We start from the raw sequence: 19,649 nt of genomic DNA, 5'->3' as shown, positions 1-19,649 counted from the left end.
TTCTGTGGACGCAGTCAGGAGACCCAGATGGTAGTTTGCCTCCCTGGCGCCAGGGTCCAGAATGTTTCTGATCGTGTCCAAGATATCCTGAAGTGGGAGGGTGAGGAGCCAGATGTCATGGTACACATAGGTACCAATGACATAGGTAGGATAAAGGAAGAGGTCCTGAAAGGAGAATATAGGGAGTTAGGAAGGGAGTTGAGAAGAAGGACCACAAAGGTAGTAATCTCGGGATTACTGCCTGTGCCACACAACAGTGAGAGAAGAAATGGAATGAGGTGGAGGATAAATGCGTGGCTGAGGGATTGGAGCAGGGGACAGGGATTCAAGTTTTTGGATCATTGGGACCTCTTTTGGGGCAGGTGTGACCAGTACAGAAAGGACGGGTTGCACTTGAATCCAAGGGGCACCAACATCCTGGCGGGGAGATTTGCTAAGGCTGCTGGGGAGACTTTAAACTAGAATGGTTGGGAGATGGGAATCAAATTGAAGAGACTAGGAGAGAGGAGGTTAGTTCACAAATAGAGAAAAAGCTAATAGACAGTGTGTGAGGGAGGATAGGCAGGTGATAGACGAGGGGAGTACTCAGACCAAAGATGTAGGGGAGAAGGAATGAAAAGATAATAAAGTTGTTTGCACTGTAAGGGATAAACAGAGAGGAAGAGGTGGAGAGTTTCTTAAATGCATCTCTTTTAATGCTAGGAGCATTGTAAGAAAGGTGGGTGAGCTTAGAGCATGGATTGTTACCTGGAAATATGATGTTGTAGCTATTAGTGAAACATGGTTGCAGGAGGGGTGTGATTGGCAACTAAATATTCCTGGATTTCATTGCTTCAAGTGTGGTAGAATCGGAGGAACAAGAGGGGGAGGTGTTGCATTGCTTGTACCCCATGACAGGGTTAAAGAACCAGCAGAAATGGAAAATACATTACAGTTTGGTATTGCTATAAACTAATAGTGTTTATTAGTAAACTACACAATACAGTACTATAAATGCAAATATATCAAACAGGTTAGCAATTTTATATATATATATACAAACATAAGTGTGGAAATAGGAATAAAACTAGGCTCTTTCAAACCCAGGGGTGAATGGATACAATCTTACAATGATGAAGAGAGTTCAGTTCAGATCAAGGTAGTTAGTTGAGTAACATTGGAGAGAGATGAGAGGTGAGCTGATGCCGTTGATCTTCGTTGTCTTCCGAAATCCTGTTGTAATCACCAACTATGACCATAACGCGTATGACCATTCTTCAGTGGTGGAACTATCATGCAGGCTAGGGTGGACGCACAAATAATCCCCCACCGGTCGCACCCTTTCACACTGTGAGCCACTGATCGATCCTCCAAAAACCCCGTCTTCTTGTGGGTGCAACAAAGCTCGTTCAGTGTCCGCACTGTGTGTCTCGTGGTGTGTCTGTCTGTGTAACAGTGGACCTGGTTTTTAATCTCCACATGTTGGACACCAGCTGTCCGTCAACCTGCTCCGCCCTCCTCTCTCTGCAGGAACTTTTACAAGCAGGCAAGTGTCCTTGAAAAGGTAAACAACTTTCAGAGAAACCATAACATCAATCTTTCGAGCAGTTTCTCTCTCTCTCTCTTTCATTGCACTGGACTCCTCCCTCTCTCTCTCTTAATAGCAGCACAGTTCATAGGGCCAATTCTGGACCCCATTCCAAACTAAGGTTGCCTTTGACACTTGTCTGATAAAATATTACAGCGGTGCTTTGGCAGGATAGATTAGAGGGCTCATCTAGGGGGTCTATTTGGGTGGAATTGAGGAATGGGAAAGGTGTAGTAACACTTACAGAGGTGTATTACAGACCACCTAATGGGGAGCGAAAATTGGAGGAGCAAATTTGTAAGGAGATAGCAAATATTTGTAGTAAGCACAAGTTTGTGATTTTGGGAGATTTTAATTTTCCACACATAGACTGGGAAGCCCATTCTGTAAAAGGCCTGATAGTTTGGAGTCTGTAAAATATGTGCAGGATAGTTTTTTTGCAGCAATACATAGAGGTACTAACTAGAGAAGGGGCAGTGTTGGATCTCCTGTTAGGGAATGAGATAGGTCAGGTGACGGACGTATGTGTTGGGGAGCACTTCAGGTCCAGTGATCACAACGCCATTAGTTTCAATCTAATTATGGAGAAGGATAGGACTGGACCCAGGGTTAAGGTTTTTAATTGGAGAAAGGTTAACTTTGAGATGTGAAAGGATTTAGAAGGAGTGGATTGGGACAATTTGTTTTATGGGAAGGATGTCACAGAGAATTGGAGGTCATTAAAAGGTGAAATTTTGAGGGTACAGAATCTTTACGTTCCTGGTAGGTTGAAAGGAAAGGTTAAAAGTTTGAGAGAGTGATGGCTTTCAAGGGATATTGGAAACTTGGTTAGGAAAAAGAGAGATATCTACAATAAATATAGGCAGCATGGAGTAAATGAGGTTCTCAAGGAATATAAAGAATGTAAAAAGAATCTTAAGAAAGAAATTAGAAAAGCTAAAAGAAGATATGAGGTTGCTTTGGTAAGTAAAGTGAAAATAAATCCAAAAGGTTTCTACAGTTATATTAATAGCAAAAGGATAGTGAGGGATAAAATTGGTCCCTTAGAGAATCAGAGTGGACAGCTATATGCAGAGCCAAAAGAGATGGGAGAGATTTTAACAATTTATTTTCTTCGGTATTCACTAAAGAGAAGGATATTGAATTGTGTAAGGTAAGGGAAACAAGTAGGGTAGTTATGGAAACTATGATGATTAAAGAAGAGGAAGTACTGGTGCTTTTATATAACCATATAACAATTACAGCAAGGAAACAGGCCATCTCGGCCCTTCTAGTCCGTGCCGAACGCTTACTCTCACCTAGTCCCACTGACCTGCACTCAGCCCATAACTCTCCATTCCTTTCCTGTCCATATACCTATCCAATTTTACTTTAAATGACAATACTGAACCTGCCTCTACCACTTCTACTGGAGGCTCGTTCCAAAAAGCTACCACTCTCTGAGTAAAGAAATTCCCCCTCATGTTATCCTTAAACTTTTGCCCCCTAACTCTCAACTCATGTCCTCTCGTTTGAATCTCCCCTACTCTCAATGGAAAAAGCCTATCCACGTCAACTCTATCTATCCCTCTCATAATTTTAAATACCTCTATCAAGTCCCCCCTCAACCTTCTACGCTCTAAAGAATAAAGACCTAACTTGTTCAACCTTTCCCTGTAACTTAGGTGCTGAAACCCAGGTAACGTTCTAGTAAATCTCCTCTGTACTCTCTCTATTTTGTTGACATCTTTAAAGAATATAAAAGTGGATAAACCTCTAGATCCTGACAGGATGTTCCCTAGGACCTTGTGGGAAGTTAGTGTAGAAATAGCAGGGGCTCTGACGGAAATATTTCAAATGTCATTAGAAACTGGGATTGTGCTGGAGGATTGGCGTATTGCTCATGTGGTTCCATTGTTTAAAAAAGGTTTTAAGAGTAAACCTAGCAATTATAGGCCTGTAAGTTTGATGTCAGTGGTGGGTAAATTAATTGAAAGTATACTTAGAGATGGTATATATAATTATCTGGATAGACAGGGTCTGATTGGGAACAGTCAACTTGGATTTGTGCATGGAAGGTCATGTTTGATAAATCTCATTGAATTTTTTGAAGAGGTTACGAGGAAAGTTGATGAGGGTAAAGCAGTGGATGTTGTCTATATGGACTTCAGTAAGGCCTTTGACAAGGATCCACACAGAAGGTTAGTTAGGAAGGTTCAATTGTTAGGTATTAATATTGAAGTAGTAAAATGCATTCAACAGTGGCTGGATGGGAGATTCCAGAGAGTGGTGGATAACTGTTTGTCAGGTTAGAGGCCGGTGACTAGTGGTGTGCCTCAGGGATCTGTACAGGGTCCAAAGTTGTTTGTCATATAAATTCATGATCTGGATGATGGGGTGATAAATTGGATTAGTAAGTATGCAAATGATACTAAGGTAGGTGGCGTTGTGGATAATAAAGTAGGTTTTCAAAGCTTGCAGAGATTTAGGCCAGTTAGCAGAGTGGGCTGAAAGATGGCAGATGGAGTTTAATGCTGATAAGTGTGAGGTGCTACATTTTGGTAGGAATAATCCAAAAAGGACATACATGGTAAATGGTAGGGCATTGAGGAATGCAGTAGAACAGAGTGATCTAGGAATAATGGTGCATAGTTCCCTGAAGGTGGAATCTCATGTGGATAGGGTGGTGAAGAAGGCTTTTGGAATGTTGGCCTTTATAAATCAGAACATTGAGTATAGGAGTTGGAATGTAATTTTAAAATTGTACAAGGCATTGGTGAGGCCAAATTTGGAGTATTGTGTACAGTTCTGGTCACTGAATTATAGGAAAGATGTCAACAAAATAGAGACTACAGAGGAGATTTACTAGAATGTTACCTGGGTTTCAGCACCTAAGTTACAGGGAAAGATTGAACAAGTTAGGTCTTTATTCTTTGGAACGTAGAAGGTTGAAGGGGGACTTGATAGAGGTATTTAAAATTAAGAGAGGGATAGATAGAGTTGACGTGGATAGGCTTTTTCCATTGAGAGTAGGGGAGATTCAAACAAAAGGACATGAGTTGAGAGTTAAGGGGCAAAAGTTTAGGGGTAACATGAGGGGGAACTTTGTTCAGAGAGTGGTAGCTGTGTGGAACAAGCTTCCAGTAGAAGTGGTGGAGGCAGGTTCGATTTTGTCATTTAAAAAAAATATTAGATAGGTATATGAACAGGAAAGGAATGGAGGGTTATGGGCTGAGTGCAGGCCAGTGGAACTAGGTGAGTGTAAGCATCAGCACAGACTAGAAGGGCCAAGATGGCCTGTTTCCGTGCTGTAATTGTTATATGGTTATATATGGTTAAATTTTTCTTTGTCCTTAGCCATATGTATCTATCTGTCAATATTTCATTGAAATTAGCAGAGTGAAACTTAATTGATCTACTCCCTGAACAAATAAGAACCAAGAAACGCGAATAATCAAATAAAAGGCAACAAAGGTGTGATTCCAAGGCTGAGGTCTCGGGTAGATGACCCTGGGTTGAGCTAGAGGAAACGTCTAGCTGTGGGGGATAGCCCCTCCTACTTGTGAGTTGAGGGCCCCAAGTGAACAAACCTCTGTCCATTACACAGAAAAGATTTCCCTGTGTTTTCCTCCCATATATATATTCTCATTTATGCAGGGAAAAAGGAGTGAATGAATGAATGAATAAAAAAGAATAATTGAGTAATATAAAATCCACTTTATAATAAGTATTTCTCAAAATGGGTATAGCAGCATCTATTTTTGCTTCCGTTTAGCTTACCAACATTTTTAAAGTTAGCCAAACCTTATGGCTCTTTCGGAGGGGTGAGGGCTGTCTTCAGAAAACTCACAGTCTCTTCCTGATATAGTTCTCTCACCCTCCTCCCATCCCCTGCTTTCTCGATTCTCTCATTATTTCACAAGCAGAGTGGGATAACTGCTCAGCCAGGCTTTCCCTCGGTTTGATCACGTTGACAGGCAACCCTCTGGCCTTCATGTCTGTAGTTGCCTCTTTCAGTGTCTGATACAGTTGCATCCCATCTTGATAAAGCACTCACAGTTCAGCAGGGTACGGAGTCTGGAATCTAATCTTTCCTTGCTTTAATATTCACTTTACTTAGACCATAAGACCATAAGACAAAGGAGCAGAAGTTGGCCATTCGGCCCATTGAGTCTGCTCCACCATTTTATCATGAGCTGATCCATTCTCCTATTTAGTCCCACTCCCCTGCCTTCTCACCATAACCTTTGGTGCCTTGACTACTCAGATACCTATCAATCTCTGCCTTAAATACACCCAATGACTTGGCCTCCACTGCCGCCCGTGGCAACAAATTCCACAGATTCACCACCCTCTGGCTAAAAAAATTTCTTCTCATCTCTGTTCTGAATGGGCGCCCTGCAATCCTCAAGTCATGTCCTCTCGTACTAGACTCCCCCACCATGGGAAACAACTTTGCTCCATCCACTCTGTCCATGCCTTTCAACATTCGAAATGTTTCTATGAGGTCCCCCCTCATTCTTCTAAACTCCAAGGAGTACAGTCCAAGAGCAGTCAAACGGTCCTCATGTGTTACCCTCTCATTCCCAGAATCATTCTAGTGAATCTTCTCTGAACCCTCTCCAAAGTCAGCATATCCTTTCTTAAATAAGGAGCCCAAAACTGCACACAGTATTCCAAGTGAAGTCTTACCAGTGCCTTATAGAGCCTCAACTTCACATTCCTGCTCCTATACTCTATTCCTCTAGAAATGAATGCCAACATTGCATTCGCCTTCTTCACCACCAACTCAACCTGGAGGTTATCTTTAAGGGTATCCTGCATGAGGACTCCCAAGTCCTGTTGCATCTCAGAACTTTGAATTCTGCCCATTTATTTTTTCTACCAAAGTGCATGACAATATACTTTCCAACATTGTATTTCATTTGCCTCTTCTTTGTCCATTTCAAAGTATTCTTCACGTTTCTGCAGGACTGCTGGGGGGGTAATCTTGATCGAAATATATTAATTTCCTATCCAAAAACACCCTCTTCTTTCCCCAGGCCCTTTGTAGGATCTTCACCTTGGTATTGTATCGAAAGAATCTAATTACTATTGAGCGTGGCTTATCTTCTCTGTCTCCAGTAGGCCACAGGGCGAGCACACGCTGTGCCCTCTCAATTTCAAGCTCCATAGTCGAAGGAATCTCCAGCACGTCCTGCAGCAACTTTCCTACAAACTCCATCATAGACAAACCCTCCGCTCCTTCGGGAACATTGTATATCCTGATATTTTTCCATCATGATCTTCCCTCCTGGTCAAGCAGTTTACTTGCTTGTTGATTTAATCTTTTTATCGTCTTACTTAATACCCGTTCCACGCTTTGCACGTGATCTTCCACCTTCTCAATTCGTGTCTCTGCCAACGCTATTTTTTGATTGACATTGGCGAGCTCTGACTTGATATCATTTAGTTGCTGTTTTATATCTTTTTGGAACTCCTGAATCTCTTCCAGAATTTTTATCATATTTGCCGCTTCGCCTGAATGAAGCCCATCGTCAGTCTCATTACCACGTGTTCGGGTAGGAGAACCGATCGCTGCAACTCTCTTGTCCACAGGTTCCACAGTGATGCTTTGTTATCTCCATTCTTGCCCCCCTTATCAATTCAGATATTTTCGAAAGATCTTATATTTGATGGATTAACGGGGCAAAATATGCATTTTTCCAGAGGAGCTATTGACTTTAGCTGCTACTCTGGACGATGACGTCACCGGAACCAGTCAGGCTTGTTCCCAGTCTGGTCAGTGAGGTTGGAGAAGGGAAGGAAGAGCGGCCAGGCTTGTTCCCAGTCTCCAGCCCCTTGACAGCTCTGATGGACTGTAGTCATGTGGAGCGATAAGCTTGCAGTGCTTTGTAGGGGTCTGTAGCCTTCAGTTGGAGACTCTGAACAGTTTGCACTGCTTTCTGCTTCTCCATTTGCCTGTGGAGATGTGGTTGAGGGCAGCATTGATGGTGGAAGAAGAAAGGGCCCCTTCTTTGAAAAAGGAGGACATCTTCTTTCAAGAACGAAAAGCCTCATCATGAGAGCAGATGAGACAGAGACAGAGAAATTGAGGGAAGGGGATAATGTTTTTACAAGTAACTGGGTGGGAAGAGGTACAGTCCAGGTTTATAATAGACATCAGTGAATAAGCTGTATCCAGAGAAAGAGACAGTGAGATCGAGAAAGGGGAGGGGGCATCAGAAATGGACCAGGTGAATTTGAGGGTGGGGTGAAAGTTGGAGGCAAAGTGGATGAAGTCGATGCGTTCAGCATGGATACAGGAAGCAACACCAATGAAGTCATTGATGTAGTGTAGGAAAAGGTCTCCAGTGTAGGCTTGGAACGCAGACTGTTCCACATAGTCGACAAAAAGGCAGGCAGAGCTGACACCCATGCGAATTCCCATAGCTACACCTTTTGTCTGAAAGGAGGAGACAACGGAGAAATTATTTAGAGTGAGGACAAGTTCTGCTAGATAGAGGAGAATGCTGGTGGAGGGGAACTGGTTGGGTCTGGTGTCCAGAAAGAAACGAAGAGCTTTGAAGCCTTCCAGGTGGGGGGTGGAGGTGTATAGGGACTGGACATCCATAGTGAAACTAAGATGATGGGGGCCAGGGAACTGAAATCACTGAAAAGATCCAGAGTGTGTGAAGTATTATGATGTAGGAAGGAAAGGACTGAACCGGGGGAATAAGACAGAGTTCAGTGGGGCAGGAACAAGCTGAAACAATGGGTCACATCTGAAAGAGTTCAGGGGCTGATGAGAAACCAGAAGTGAGTCTCTTAAAGGCACAGCATCCGTACGGTGTGATAAAGGTTGTGACGTTCTGTGACTCAGGAACTAAACAGATCTGTCAGAACCCTGAGTTTGCATCTAGTTTGGTGAAAAACTATGCTCTGCCTGAATGTGTGCTCAACAGAGGGCAGAATAAGCTTCTCCAATCTCACTGCATTATTCAATATTGTTAGATCAACTCAGATCCTCACTGTGCCATCTGACTTTGGAACCGGAACAACGCCTGCAAACCAATCAGTAGGACCATTCACTTTAGTTATGATGTCAGGCACCTCCATTCTCTCGAGTTCAGTTTTGACTTTGTTTATCAAAGGACTAGTATACGCCTTGCTGTGGTTAGAGAGTAGGACACCACTCCTGGCCTCAGTTGCTAAAGTACTCTTCTTTCCCTACCCTGGGCCTGTGAACAACTCTGGGGTATATCTCCTTCCACTGAACATCGTGCAGCAAAGCCATCCGGCTTCTCGAGGGTGATGGCAGTGGTAAGAAGAGATACTGAACAGCTTAGACATCCTCTCTTAATTGTTTCTTATATTTACGGATGGAAGTAATAAACTTTCCTTGCACTCGGAGCTTATGTTTCCTTGGCCCCATAAGCATGTTCTTTGTTGGGTTTCGAATAATGCCTGTTTTCTTCCAGTTTTGTGAACAAACATTCGGGGATGGCTGTGACATCTGCCCCAAAGTCCATTTTGAACATTGTTTCTTCATTTTGCAACTGAACAATAGTATACCAGCTTGTCTGCTTGAACCTAAAGCCCCAGGGAAAGATTTCTCTCCATCTGAATCATGGTCTTCTTTGACCTGCTGAAGAAAAGCCTTTGAGTGACACTGGCCTATAGGCTTTCACTGGTTTTGCTGGTCGGAGCTCTTTGACGTGGAATGGAGAGTTGCTGCATCTCCTGCAGCTGGTCATTTTTCCTTCTCCTTGTCTGTTCTGATCTCTACTGTCAACTCATTCTGAAGGCTTTCTGACTGCACCTCTCATATATCACATATTCATTGAATTTGTCCTGTACTGATCTGTGCTCCTTTCCCTGAGCCCCTCCCAATCCTAATTCATCCATGATGTAATCTCCTTCGTCCCCCATGCAGTTTATCAGTGTGCTTACTTGCTGCTCTTCTGAAGCCTGAGTGTGATTGCTCACAACCCAAAATCTCTCACAGCATCTGAGCTATCTCTCAAAGTCCCCTGGTCTAGAGAAATCAAATGTCTCAGGGGGCCTGAATGGGGAAGTAGATGTCGGCACTGCAGGTGTTCTCTGCATTCTCCTGCCTCTTTGTTTTCTATTATTTTATTTATCCTCATTCTCAGTCAGTTTGTTCCATACGGTGTTCTTCCCATTCTCAGTGAGAATCTCATTCCCTAGATTGTACTCCTCATTCTCAGTCAGTTTGTTCTATACAGTGTACTCTCCTTCTCTGTGAGAAGCTGCATCTCAGCTCCCTCCTAAATCTTTCTCCTCTGACCTTGAGCTTATTTTCAGTCCCCTCTCCCTGGAAATTAGATTCTCTGAATTTCTACTGTCTATTCTTCTTCCTCTTCCTCTTCCTCTTCCTCTTCTTCTTCTTCCTCTTCTTCCTCTTCCTCTTCTTATTCCTCTTCCTCTTCCTCTTCCTCTTCCTCTTCTTCCCAAAAGGGACAGCCACTTGCCGTAATTCACTGTCTGGGTCCGCTCTTCTGTGGTTAGCCCAGCTCTGCAGATCTTTCCTCTGCCAGGGTTGACGTCTCTGGAGCCTCTCTTGGCATTTCTGTAGCTCTGGGTTTTACAGGAGGTGGTGTACTGGGGGAAGGTCACACTGCGGGAGGGTCACACTGGGGGAGGGTCACACTGGGGGAAGGTCACACTGCGGGAGGATGGTACTGAGGTAGGGTCACACTGCGGGAGGGTCACACTGCGGGAGGGTCACACTGCGGGAGGGTCACACTGGGGGAGGGTCACACTGCGGGAGGGTCACACTGGGGGAAGGTCACACTGCGGGAGGATGGTACTGAGGTAGGGTCACACTGCGGCAGGGTCACACTGCGGGAGGGTCACACTGGGGGAGGATGGTACTGAGGTAGGGTCACACTGCGGGAGGGTCACACTGCGGGAGGGTCACACTGGGGGAGGGTCACACTGGGGGAGGGTCACACTGGGGGAAGGTCACACTGCGGGAGGATGGTACTGAGGTAGGGTCACACTGCGGCAGGGTCACACTGCGGGAGGGTCACACTGGGGGAGGATGGTACTGAGGTAGGGTCACACTGCGGGAGGGTCACACTGCGGGAGGGTCACACTGGGGGAGGGTCACACTGCGGGAAGGTCACACTGTGGGAGGATGGTACTGAGGGAGGGTCACACTGCGGGAGGGTCACACTGCGGGAGGGTCACACTGCGGGAGGATGGTACTGAGGTAGGGTCACACTGGGGGAGGATGGTACTGAGGTAGGGTCACACTGGGTGAGGATGGTACTGAGGTAGGGTCACACTGCGGGAGGGTCACACTGCGGGAGGGTCACACTGGGGGAGGGTCACACTGCGGGAGGGTCACACTGGGGGAGGGTCACACTGCGGGAGGATGGTACTGAGGGAGGGTCACACTGGGGGAGGATGGTACTGAGGTAGGGTCACACTGCGGGAGGATGGTACTGAGGTAGGGTCACACTGCGGGAAGGTCACACTGCGGGAGGGTCACACTGCGGGAGGGTCACACTGCGGGAGGGTCACACTGCGGGAGGATGGTACTGAGGTAGGGTCACAATGCGGGAGGGTCACACTGGGGGAGGATGGTACTGAGGGAGGGTCACACTGGGGGAGGATGGTACTGAGGGAGGGTCACACTGGGGGAAGGTCACACTGCGGGAGGATGGTACTGAGGTAGGGTCACACTGCGGGAGGGTCACACTGCGGGAGGGTCACACTGAGGTAGGGTCACACTGAGGGAGGGTCACACTGCGGGAGGGTCACACTGAGGTAGGGTCACACTGAGGTAGGGTCACACTGCGGGAGGGTCACACTGCGGGAGGGTCACACTGTGGGAGGGTGGTACTGAGGTAGGGTCACACTGGGGGAGGGTCACACTGCGGGAAGGTCAAACTGTGGGAGGGTCACACTGCGGGAGGGTCACACTGCGGGAGGGTCACACTGCGGGAGGGTCACACTGGAGGAGGGTCACACTGCGGGAGGATGGTACTGAGGTAGGGTCACACTGCGGGAGGGTCACACTACGGGAGGATGGTACTGAGGTAGGGTCACACTGGGGGAGGGTCACACTGCGGGAAGGTCACACTGAGGTAGGGTCACACTGGGGGAGGGTCACACTGAGGTAGGGTCACACTGCGGGAGGGTCACACTGCGGGAGGATGGTACTGAGGTAGGTCACACTGCGGGAGGGTCACACTGCGGGAGGGTCACACTGCGGGAGGATGGTACTGAGGTAGGGTCACACTGCGGGAGGGTCACACTGCGGGAGGGTCACACTGCGGGAGGGTCACACTGCGGGAAGGTCACACTGTGGGAGGATGGTACTGAGGGAGGGTCACACTGCGGGAGGGTCACACTGAGGGAGGGTCACACTGCGGGAGGGTCACACTGAGGTAGGGTCACACTGCGGGATGGTCACACTGTGGGAGGATGGTACTGAGGTAGGGTCACACTGTGGGAGGGTCACACTGTGGGAGGATGGTGCTGAGGTAGGGTCACACTGAGGGAGGGTCACACTGCGGGAAGGTCACACTGCGGGATGGTCACACTGTGGGAGGTTGGTACTGAGGTAGGGTCACACTGTGGGAGGGTCACACTGCGGGAGGATGGTACTGAGGGAGGGTCACACTGCGGGAGGGTCACACTGCGGGAGGGTCACACTGCGGGATGGTCACACTGTGGGAGGATGGTACTGAGGTAGGGTCACACTGTGGGAGGGTCACACTGCGGGAGGATGGTACTGAGGGAGGGTCACACTGCGGGAGGGTCACACTGCGGGAGGGTCACACTGCGGGAAGGTCACACTGTGGGAGGATGGTACTGAGGGAGGGTCACACTGCGGGAGGGTCACACTGCGGGAGGGTCACACTGGGGGAGGGTCACACTGCGGCAGGGTCACACTGCGGGAGGGTCACACTGCGGGAGGATGGTACTGAGGTAGGGTCACACTGCGGGAGGGTCACACTGCGGGAGGATGGTACTGTAGGGTCACACTGGGGGAGGGTCACACTGCGGGAGGGTCACACTGCAGGAGGATGGTACTGAGGTAGGGTCACACTGCGGGAGGGTCACACTGCGGGAGGATGGTACTGAGGTAGGGTCACACTGGGGGAGGGTCACACTGAGGGAGGGTCACACTGCGGCAGGGTCACACTGCGGGAGGGTCACACTGGGGGAGGGTCACACTGCGGGAGGATGGTACTGAGGCAGGGTCACACTGCGGGAGGGTCACACTGCGGGAGGATGGTACTGAGGTAGGGTCACACTGCGGGAGGGGAGGTACTGAGGGAGGGTCACACTGTGGGAGGGGCGATACTGAGGGAGTGTCACACTGAGGGAGTGTCTCACTGCGGGAGGATGGTACGGAGGGAGGGTCACACTGGGGGAGGATGGTACTGAGGTAGGGTCACACTGCGGGAGGGTCACACTGCGGGAGGGTCACACTGTGGGAGGGTCACACTGCGGGAGGGTCACACTGAGGGAGTGTCACACTGCGGGAGGATGGTACCGAGGGAGGGTCACACTGGGGGAGGATGGTACTGAGGTAGGGTCACACTGTGGGAGGGTCACACTGCGGGAGGGTCACACTGCGGGAGGGTCACACTGTGGGAGGGTCACACTGAGGTAGGGTCACACTGCGGGAGGGTCACACTGTGGGAGGATGGTACTGAGGTAGGGTCACACTGCGGGAGGATGGTACTGAGGTAGGGTCACACTGTGGGGGAGGATGGTACTGAGGGAGGGTCACACTGGGGGAGGATGGTACTGAGGTAGGGTCACACTGCGGGAGGGTCACACTGCGGGAGGATGGTACTGAGGGAGGGTCACACTGGGGGAGGATGGTACTGAGGTAGGGTCACACTGCGGGAGGGTCACACTGCGGGAGGATGGTACTGAGGGAGGGTCACACTGGGGGAGGATGGTACTGTGGTAGGGTCACACTGTGGGAGGGTCACACTGTGGGAGGGTCACACTGCGGGAGGGTCACACTGTGGGAGGGTCACACTGCGGGAGGGTCACACTGCGGGAGGGTCACACTGTGGGAGGGTCACACTGCGGGAGGGTCACACTGCGGGAGGGTCACACTGTGGGAGGATGGTACTGAGGTAGGGTCACACTGGGGGAGGGTCACACTGCGGGAGGATGGTACTGAGGTAGGGTCACACTGCGGGAGGGTCACACTGGGGGAAGGTCACACTGCGGGAGGGTCACACTGCGGGAGGGTCACACTGCGGGAGGGTCACACTGTGGGAGGATGGTACTGAGGTAGGGTCACACTGGGGGAGGGTCACACTGCGGGAGGGTCACACTGTGGGAGGGTCACACTGCGGGAGGGTCACACTGCGGGAGGGTCACACTGCGGGAGGGTCACACAGTGGGAGGATGGTACTGAGGTAGGGTCACACTGCGGGAAGGTCACACTGGGGGAGGGTCACACTGGGGGAGGGTCACACTGCGGGAGGGTCACACTGGGGGAGGGTCACACTGCGGGAGGGTCACACTGGGGGAGGGTCACACTGCGGGAGAGTCACACTGGGGGAGGGTCACACTGGGGGAGGGTCACACTGCGGGAGGGTCACACTGTGGGAGGATGGTACTGTAGGGTCACACTGGGGGAGGGTCACACTGGGGGAGGGTCACACTGTGGGAGGATGGTACTGAGGTAGGGTCACACTGGGGGAGGGTCACACTGTGGGAGGGTCACACTGCGGGAGGGTCACACTGCGGGAGGGTCACACTGTGGGAGGATGGTACTGAGGTAGGGTCACACTGCGGGAGGGTCACACTGCGGGAGGGTCACACTGTGGGAGGATGGTACTGAGGTAGGGTCACACTGCGGGAAGGTCACACTGGGGGAGGATGGTACTGTAGGGTCACACTGGGGGAGGGTCACACTGGGGGAGGGTCACACTGTGGGAGGATGGTACTGAGGTAGGGTCACACTGCGGGAGGGTCACACTGCGGGAGGATGGTACTGAGGTAGGGTCACACTGCGGGAGGGTCTCACTGGGGGAGGGTCACACTGCGGGAGGGTCACACTGGGGGAGGGTCACACTGGGGGAGGATGGTACTGAGGTAGGGTCACACTGGGGGAGGATGGTACTGAGGGAGGGTCACACTGGGGGAGGGTCACACTGGGGGAGGGTCACACTGTGGGAGGGTCACACTGGGGGAGGGTCACACTGGGGGAGGGTCACACTGGGGGAGGGTCACACTGTGGGAGGATGGTACTGAGGTAGGGTCACACTGGGGGAAGGTCACACTGCGGGAGGGTGGTACTGAGGTAGGGTCACACTGGGGGAGGGTCACACTGCGGGAGGGTCACACTGAGGTAGGGTCACACTGGGGGAGGGGCAGGACCGAGGGAAAGGAGGGTCACTCCATGGGAGGGATGGTGCTAAGTGATAGTCACACTGTGTGGCAGAGGGGAACTGAATGAATGCTGTCATAGTGATGGGAGGTGAGGGGGCATTTCCTTCCATGCGCCAACCTCAGAGATGTAATTCCTGCCTCTGAAAGTGGATGCTGTGCCACTGACCCTTCCCACAGCTGGGGTCCCTCTGGCTGACCTCTGACCCACAGAGTGCCAGTCTCGTTGACATGGTTCTGGAATTCATCCTCTGTTACAGAATAAGCTCACTTTACATCTGGTGGTGACGAATGTCAACGACAACTCACCGACATTCCCTGAGAACAAGCTGGATGCAAACATCAGTGAGGTAATGCCTCTCTCGGTGCCACTGAAGGCGGTGGTCGTGTATCAGCACAAAGGCTGCGGGGCAGCACGCTCCCAGGGGAAATGGAGTGCAGGCATCAGAGTGGGTGCAATTGGATGTGAACGTGGGGATGTCGATGTCGGGATGTGTATTGATTGCGGATTATAAGGGTGTGGGATGTAAAGGAGGTGCTGTAGGGAGAGAGAGGATGAGGGATGTTCTGATGTATGAGTGGAGGTTCATCGGGGGAACAGGACTTGGACGGGTTGGAAAACTGGGGGAGGGAAGGATGATAAAAGGTTGTATCGTGAGGGGATGTGTAGGATAGAAGGTGAGGTGCAGATGGATTGATCAGAGGGTGATGTGGGTAGGTGGTGTGAGGATGTAGGAGCTGCTGAGGAAAGGGAGATCAGAGGGTGAATTGGGTTGGTGGTGTGAGGATAAAGGAGATTGTGGAGGCATTAGTAATGATCTTTCAAGAATCAATTGACTGGCATGGTGCCAGAGGGCTGGAAAATTGCAAATGTCACTCCAGTCTTTAAGAAAGGAGGAAGGCAGCAGAAAGGAAATTAGAGACCAGTTAGCCTGACCTCAGTGGTTGGGAAGAGGTTGGAGTCAATTGTTAAGGATGAGGTGATGGAGTACTTGGTGACATAGGACAAGATAGGACAAAGTCAGCATGTTTCCTTAAGGGAAAATCCTGCCTGACGGATCTGTTGGAATTCTTTGAGGAGATTACAAGTAGGATGGATAAAGAGGCTGTAGTGGATGTTGTATATTTGGTCTATCAGAAGGTCTTTGACAAGGTGTCGCACATGAGGCTGCTTAACAAGATAAGAGCCCATGGTACTACGGGAAAGTTATGAGTCTGTTTAGAGCATTGGCTGATTGGTAGGAGGCAGCAAGTGGGAATAAAAGCATCCTTTTTTGGTTGGCTGCCAGTGAGTAGTGGTTTTCCTCAGGGATCGGTGTTGGGACCGTTTCTTTTTATGCTGTATATCACTGATTTAGATGATGGAATAGATGGCTTTGTTGCCAAGTTTGCAGATGATACAAAGATTGGTGGAGGGGCAGGTAGTGTTGAGGAAACAGGTAGGCTGCGGTAGGACTTAGACAGATTAGGAGAATGGGCAAAAGATTGGCAAATGAAATGCCCATTGGCATTTCCATTTCTTGCCCATTCTCCTAATCTCTTAAATGTTGGAAAACGCATGGCCATGCACTTTGGTAGAAGAAATAAATGTGCAGACTATTTTCTAAAAGGAGAGAAAATCCAAAAATTTGAGATGCAAAGGGACTTGGGAATCCTTGTGCAGAACACCCTAAAGGTTAACTTGCAGTTTGAGTCAGTGGTGGGAAAGGAAAGTAAATGCCATGTTAGTGTTCATTTCAAATCTAGCATACAGGTCACGTTTAATGGCTCTGGGTCTATACACGCTGGAAGACAGAAGGATGAGGGGAGATCTCATTGAAATCTTTCAAATATTGAAAGTCCTAGACAGAGTAGATGTAGAAAGAATGTTTTCCATGGGGAGGGGGTGAGTCTGGGACAAGTGGGTACATTCCCAGGGGGTGTCCATTTAAAACAGAGATGTAGAGAAAATCGTTGATTTGTGGAATTTGTAAACACAGACAGCTTTGAACGCCAGGGCATCGGGGGGACTTGGAACAGAAATGAATAGCTTCTTGATAGCCAGGGCATCAAAGTTTACAAGGCGAAGGGAGGCCAGGAGTGCGGCTGAGGAAGGGAAATAAGGTTCAGACATGATTAAGTGGCGGCACTGTCTTGATAGAATGAAGGCCCTAGTTCTGCTCACATGTCTAATGGTGTTATGGTCCTAAGATATCATTAAGAGTAGGGAAACAGTCAGTGTAGGGGATCAGTGAGTGAGGAGGATCAGTGAGTGAGAGGATCAGTGAGGGGGATCGGTGAGTGAGGGGGATCAGTGAGTGAGGGGGATCGGTGAGTGAGGGGGATCGGTGAGTGAGGGGAATCAGTGAGGGGAATCAGTGAGGGGGATCGGTGAGTGAGGGGATGAGTGAGTGAGGGAATCAGTGAGTGAGGGGGATCGGTGAGTGAGGGGGATCGGTGAGTGAGGGGGATCGGTGAGTGAGGGGAATCAGTGAGGGGGATCGGTGAGGGGGATCGGTGAGTGAGGGGGATCAGTGAGTGAGGGGGATCGGTGAGTGAGGGGGATCGGTGAGTGAGGGGAATCAGTGAGGGGAATCAGTGAGGGGGATCGGTGAGGGGGATCGGTGAGTGAGGGGGATCGGTGAGTGAGGGGATGAGTGAGTGAGGGAATCAGTGAGTGAGGGGGATCGGTGAGTGAGAGGGAACGGTGAGTGCTGAGGGTGAGTGTGTGTTTGATGGAGGCCGAGAGGAGGTGAATGATGCCAACAGGGGGTGATTGAGGCCGACAGGAAGGTGTGATGGAGGCTGAGAGGGTTGTGATGGGAGGCCGGGTAGGGAGATTGAGGCCGATTGGGGGGTGTGATGGAACCAATGAGGGTGTAATGGAGGCTGGGCGGGGTTGATTGAGGGTGACAGAGGGGTGGGACGGAGATCAACAGGGAGTGTTGGAGGCTGAGGGAGGAGTGATGGAGATGGAGAGTAGTACAGATTGTTTGTTCTTCTAGCTGTTTCTCGTGGGTGAGCCCTGGGAGACTGTGACAGCAGTAGATTTGGACCAGGACCCTATCTTCTACAGCCTGGACAACAGCACGGTGAGTGTGTCATCATCCCGAGGTAAACCCACCCTCACCGGCACACTCCATCCCATAAAACAGTGACTCCTCTCCTTCACCACCCTCACCGGCACACTCCATCCCATAACACCGTTCCTCGTCTCCCTCACCACCCTCACCGGCACACTCCATCCCATAATACCGTTCCTCGTCTCCTTCACCCCCCTCACCGACACACTACATCCCATAACACCGTTCCTCGTCTCCTTCACCACCCTCACCGACACACTACATCCCATAACACCGTTCCTCGTCTCCTTCACCACCCTCACCGGCACACTACATCCCATAACACCGTTCCTCGTCTCCTTCACCACCCTCACCGGCACACTACATCCCATAAAACAGTGACTCCTCTCCTTCACCACCCTCACCGGCACAGTACATCCCATAATACCGTTCCTCGTCTCCTTCACCACCCTCACCGGCACACTCCATCCCATAACACCGTTCCTCGTCTCCTTCACCACCCTCACCGGCACACTCCATCCCATAACACCGTTCCTCGTCTCCTTCACCACCCTCACCGGCACACTACATCCCATAACACCGTTCCTCGTCTCCTTCAACACCCTCACCGGCACACTACATCCCATAACACCGTTCCTCGTCTCCTTCACCACCCTCACCGGCACACTCCATCCCATAATACCGTTCCTCGTCTCCCTCAACACCCTCACCGGCACACTCCATCCCATAACACCGTTCCTCGTCTCCTTCACCCCCCTCACCGGCACACTCCATCCCAAAATACCGTTCCTCGTCTCCTTCACCACCCTCACCGGCACACTACATCCCATAATACCGTTCCTCGTCTCCTTCACCACCCTCACCGGCACACTACATCCCATAATACCGTTCCTCGTCTCCTTCACCATCCTCACCGGCACACTACATCCCATAATACCGTTCCACGTCTCCTTCACCACCCTCACCGGCACACTCAATCCCATAACACCGTTCCTCGTCTCCTTCACCACCCTCACCGGCACACTCCATCCCAAAATACCGTTCCTCGTCTCCTTCACCACCCTCACCGGCACACTCCATCCCAAAATACCGTTCCTCGTCTCCTTCACCACCCTCACCGGCACACTCCATCCCAAAATACCGTTCCTCGTCTCCTTCACCACCCTCACCGGCACACTCCATCCCAAAATACCGTTCCTCGTCTCCTTCACCACCCTCACAGGCACACTACATCCCATAACACCGTTCCTCGTCTCCTTCACCATCCTCACCGGCACACTCCATCCCATAATACCGTTCCTCGTCTCCTTCACCACCCTCACCGGCACACTACATCCCATAACACCGTTCCTCGTCTCCTTCACCATCCTCACCGGCACACTACATCCCATAATACCGTTCCTCGTCTCCTTCACCACCCTCACCGGCACACTCCATCCCATAATACCGTTCCTCGTCTCCTTCACCACCCTCACCGGCACACTACATCCCATAATACCGTTCCTCGTCTCCTTCACCACCCTCACCGGCACACTCCATCCCATAATACCGTTCCTCGTCTCCTTCACCACCCTCACCGACACACTCCATCCCATAACACCGTTCCTCGTCTCCTTCACCACCCTCACCGGCACACTCCATCCCATAACACCGTTCCTCGTCTC

General features: G+C 50.3%; 1 protein-coding gene across 1 annotated transcript in view; it reads left to right on the top strand.

The window, feature by feature from the left end:
• The window catches only part of cdhr5b (cadherin-related family member 5b), a 177,436-nt gene that overhangs the window by 48,115 nt on the left and 109,672 nt on the right, over positions 1–19,649 (top strand). Inside the window, exons 4-5 of the mRNA XM_059976391.1 lie at positions 15,184–15,273; positions 17,908–17,994. Of these exons, the coding sequence (XP_059832374.1) occupies positions 15,184–15,273; positions 17,908–17,994 (177 nt within the window). The remainder of the gene's footprint in view (positions 1–15,183; positions 15,274–17,907; positions 17,995–19,649) is intronic.

Source organism: Hypanus sabinus, chromosome 7 (genome assembly GCF_030144855.1).
Source record: "Hypanus sabinus isolate sHypSab1 chromosome 7, sHypSab1.hap1, whole genome shotgun sequence".
NCBI classification, from domain to species: domain Eukaryota; kingdom Metazoa; phylum Chordata; class Chondrichthyes; order Myliobatiformes; family Dasyatidae; genus Hypanus; species Hypanus sabinus.
The sequence above is the reverse complement of the archived record's forward strand: the minus strand, read 5'-3'. Positions and strand labels throughout refer to the sequence as shown.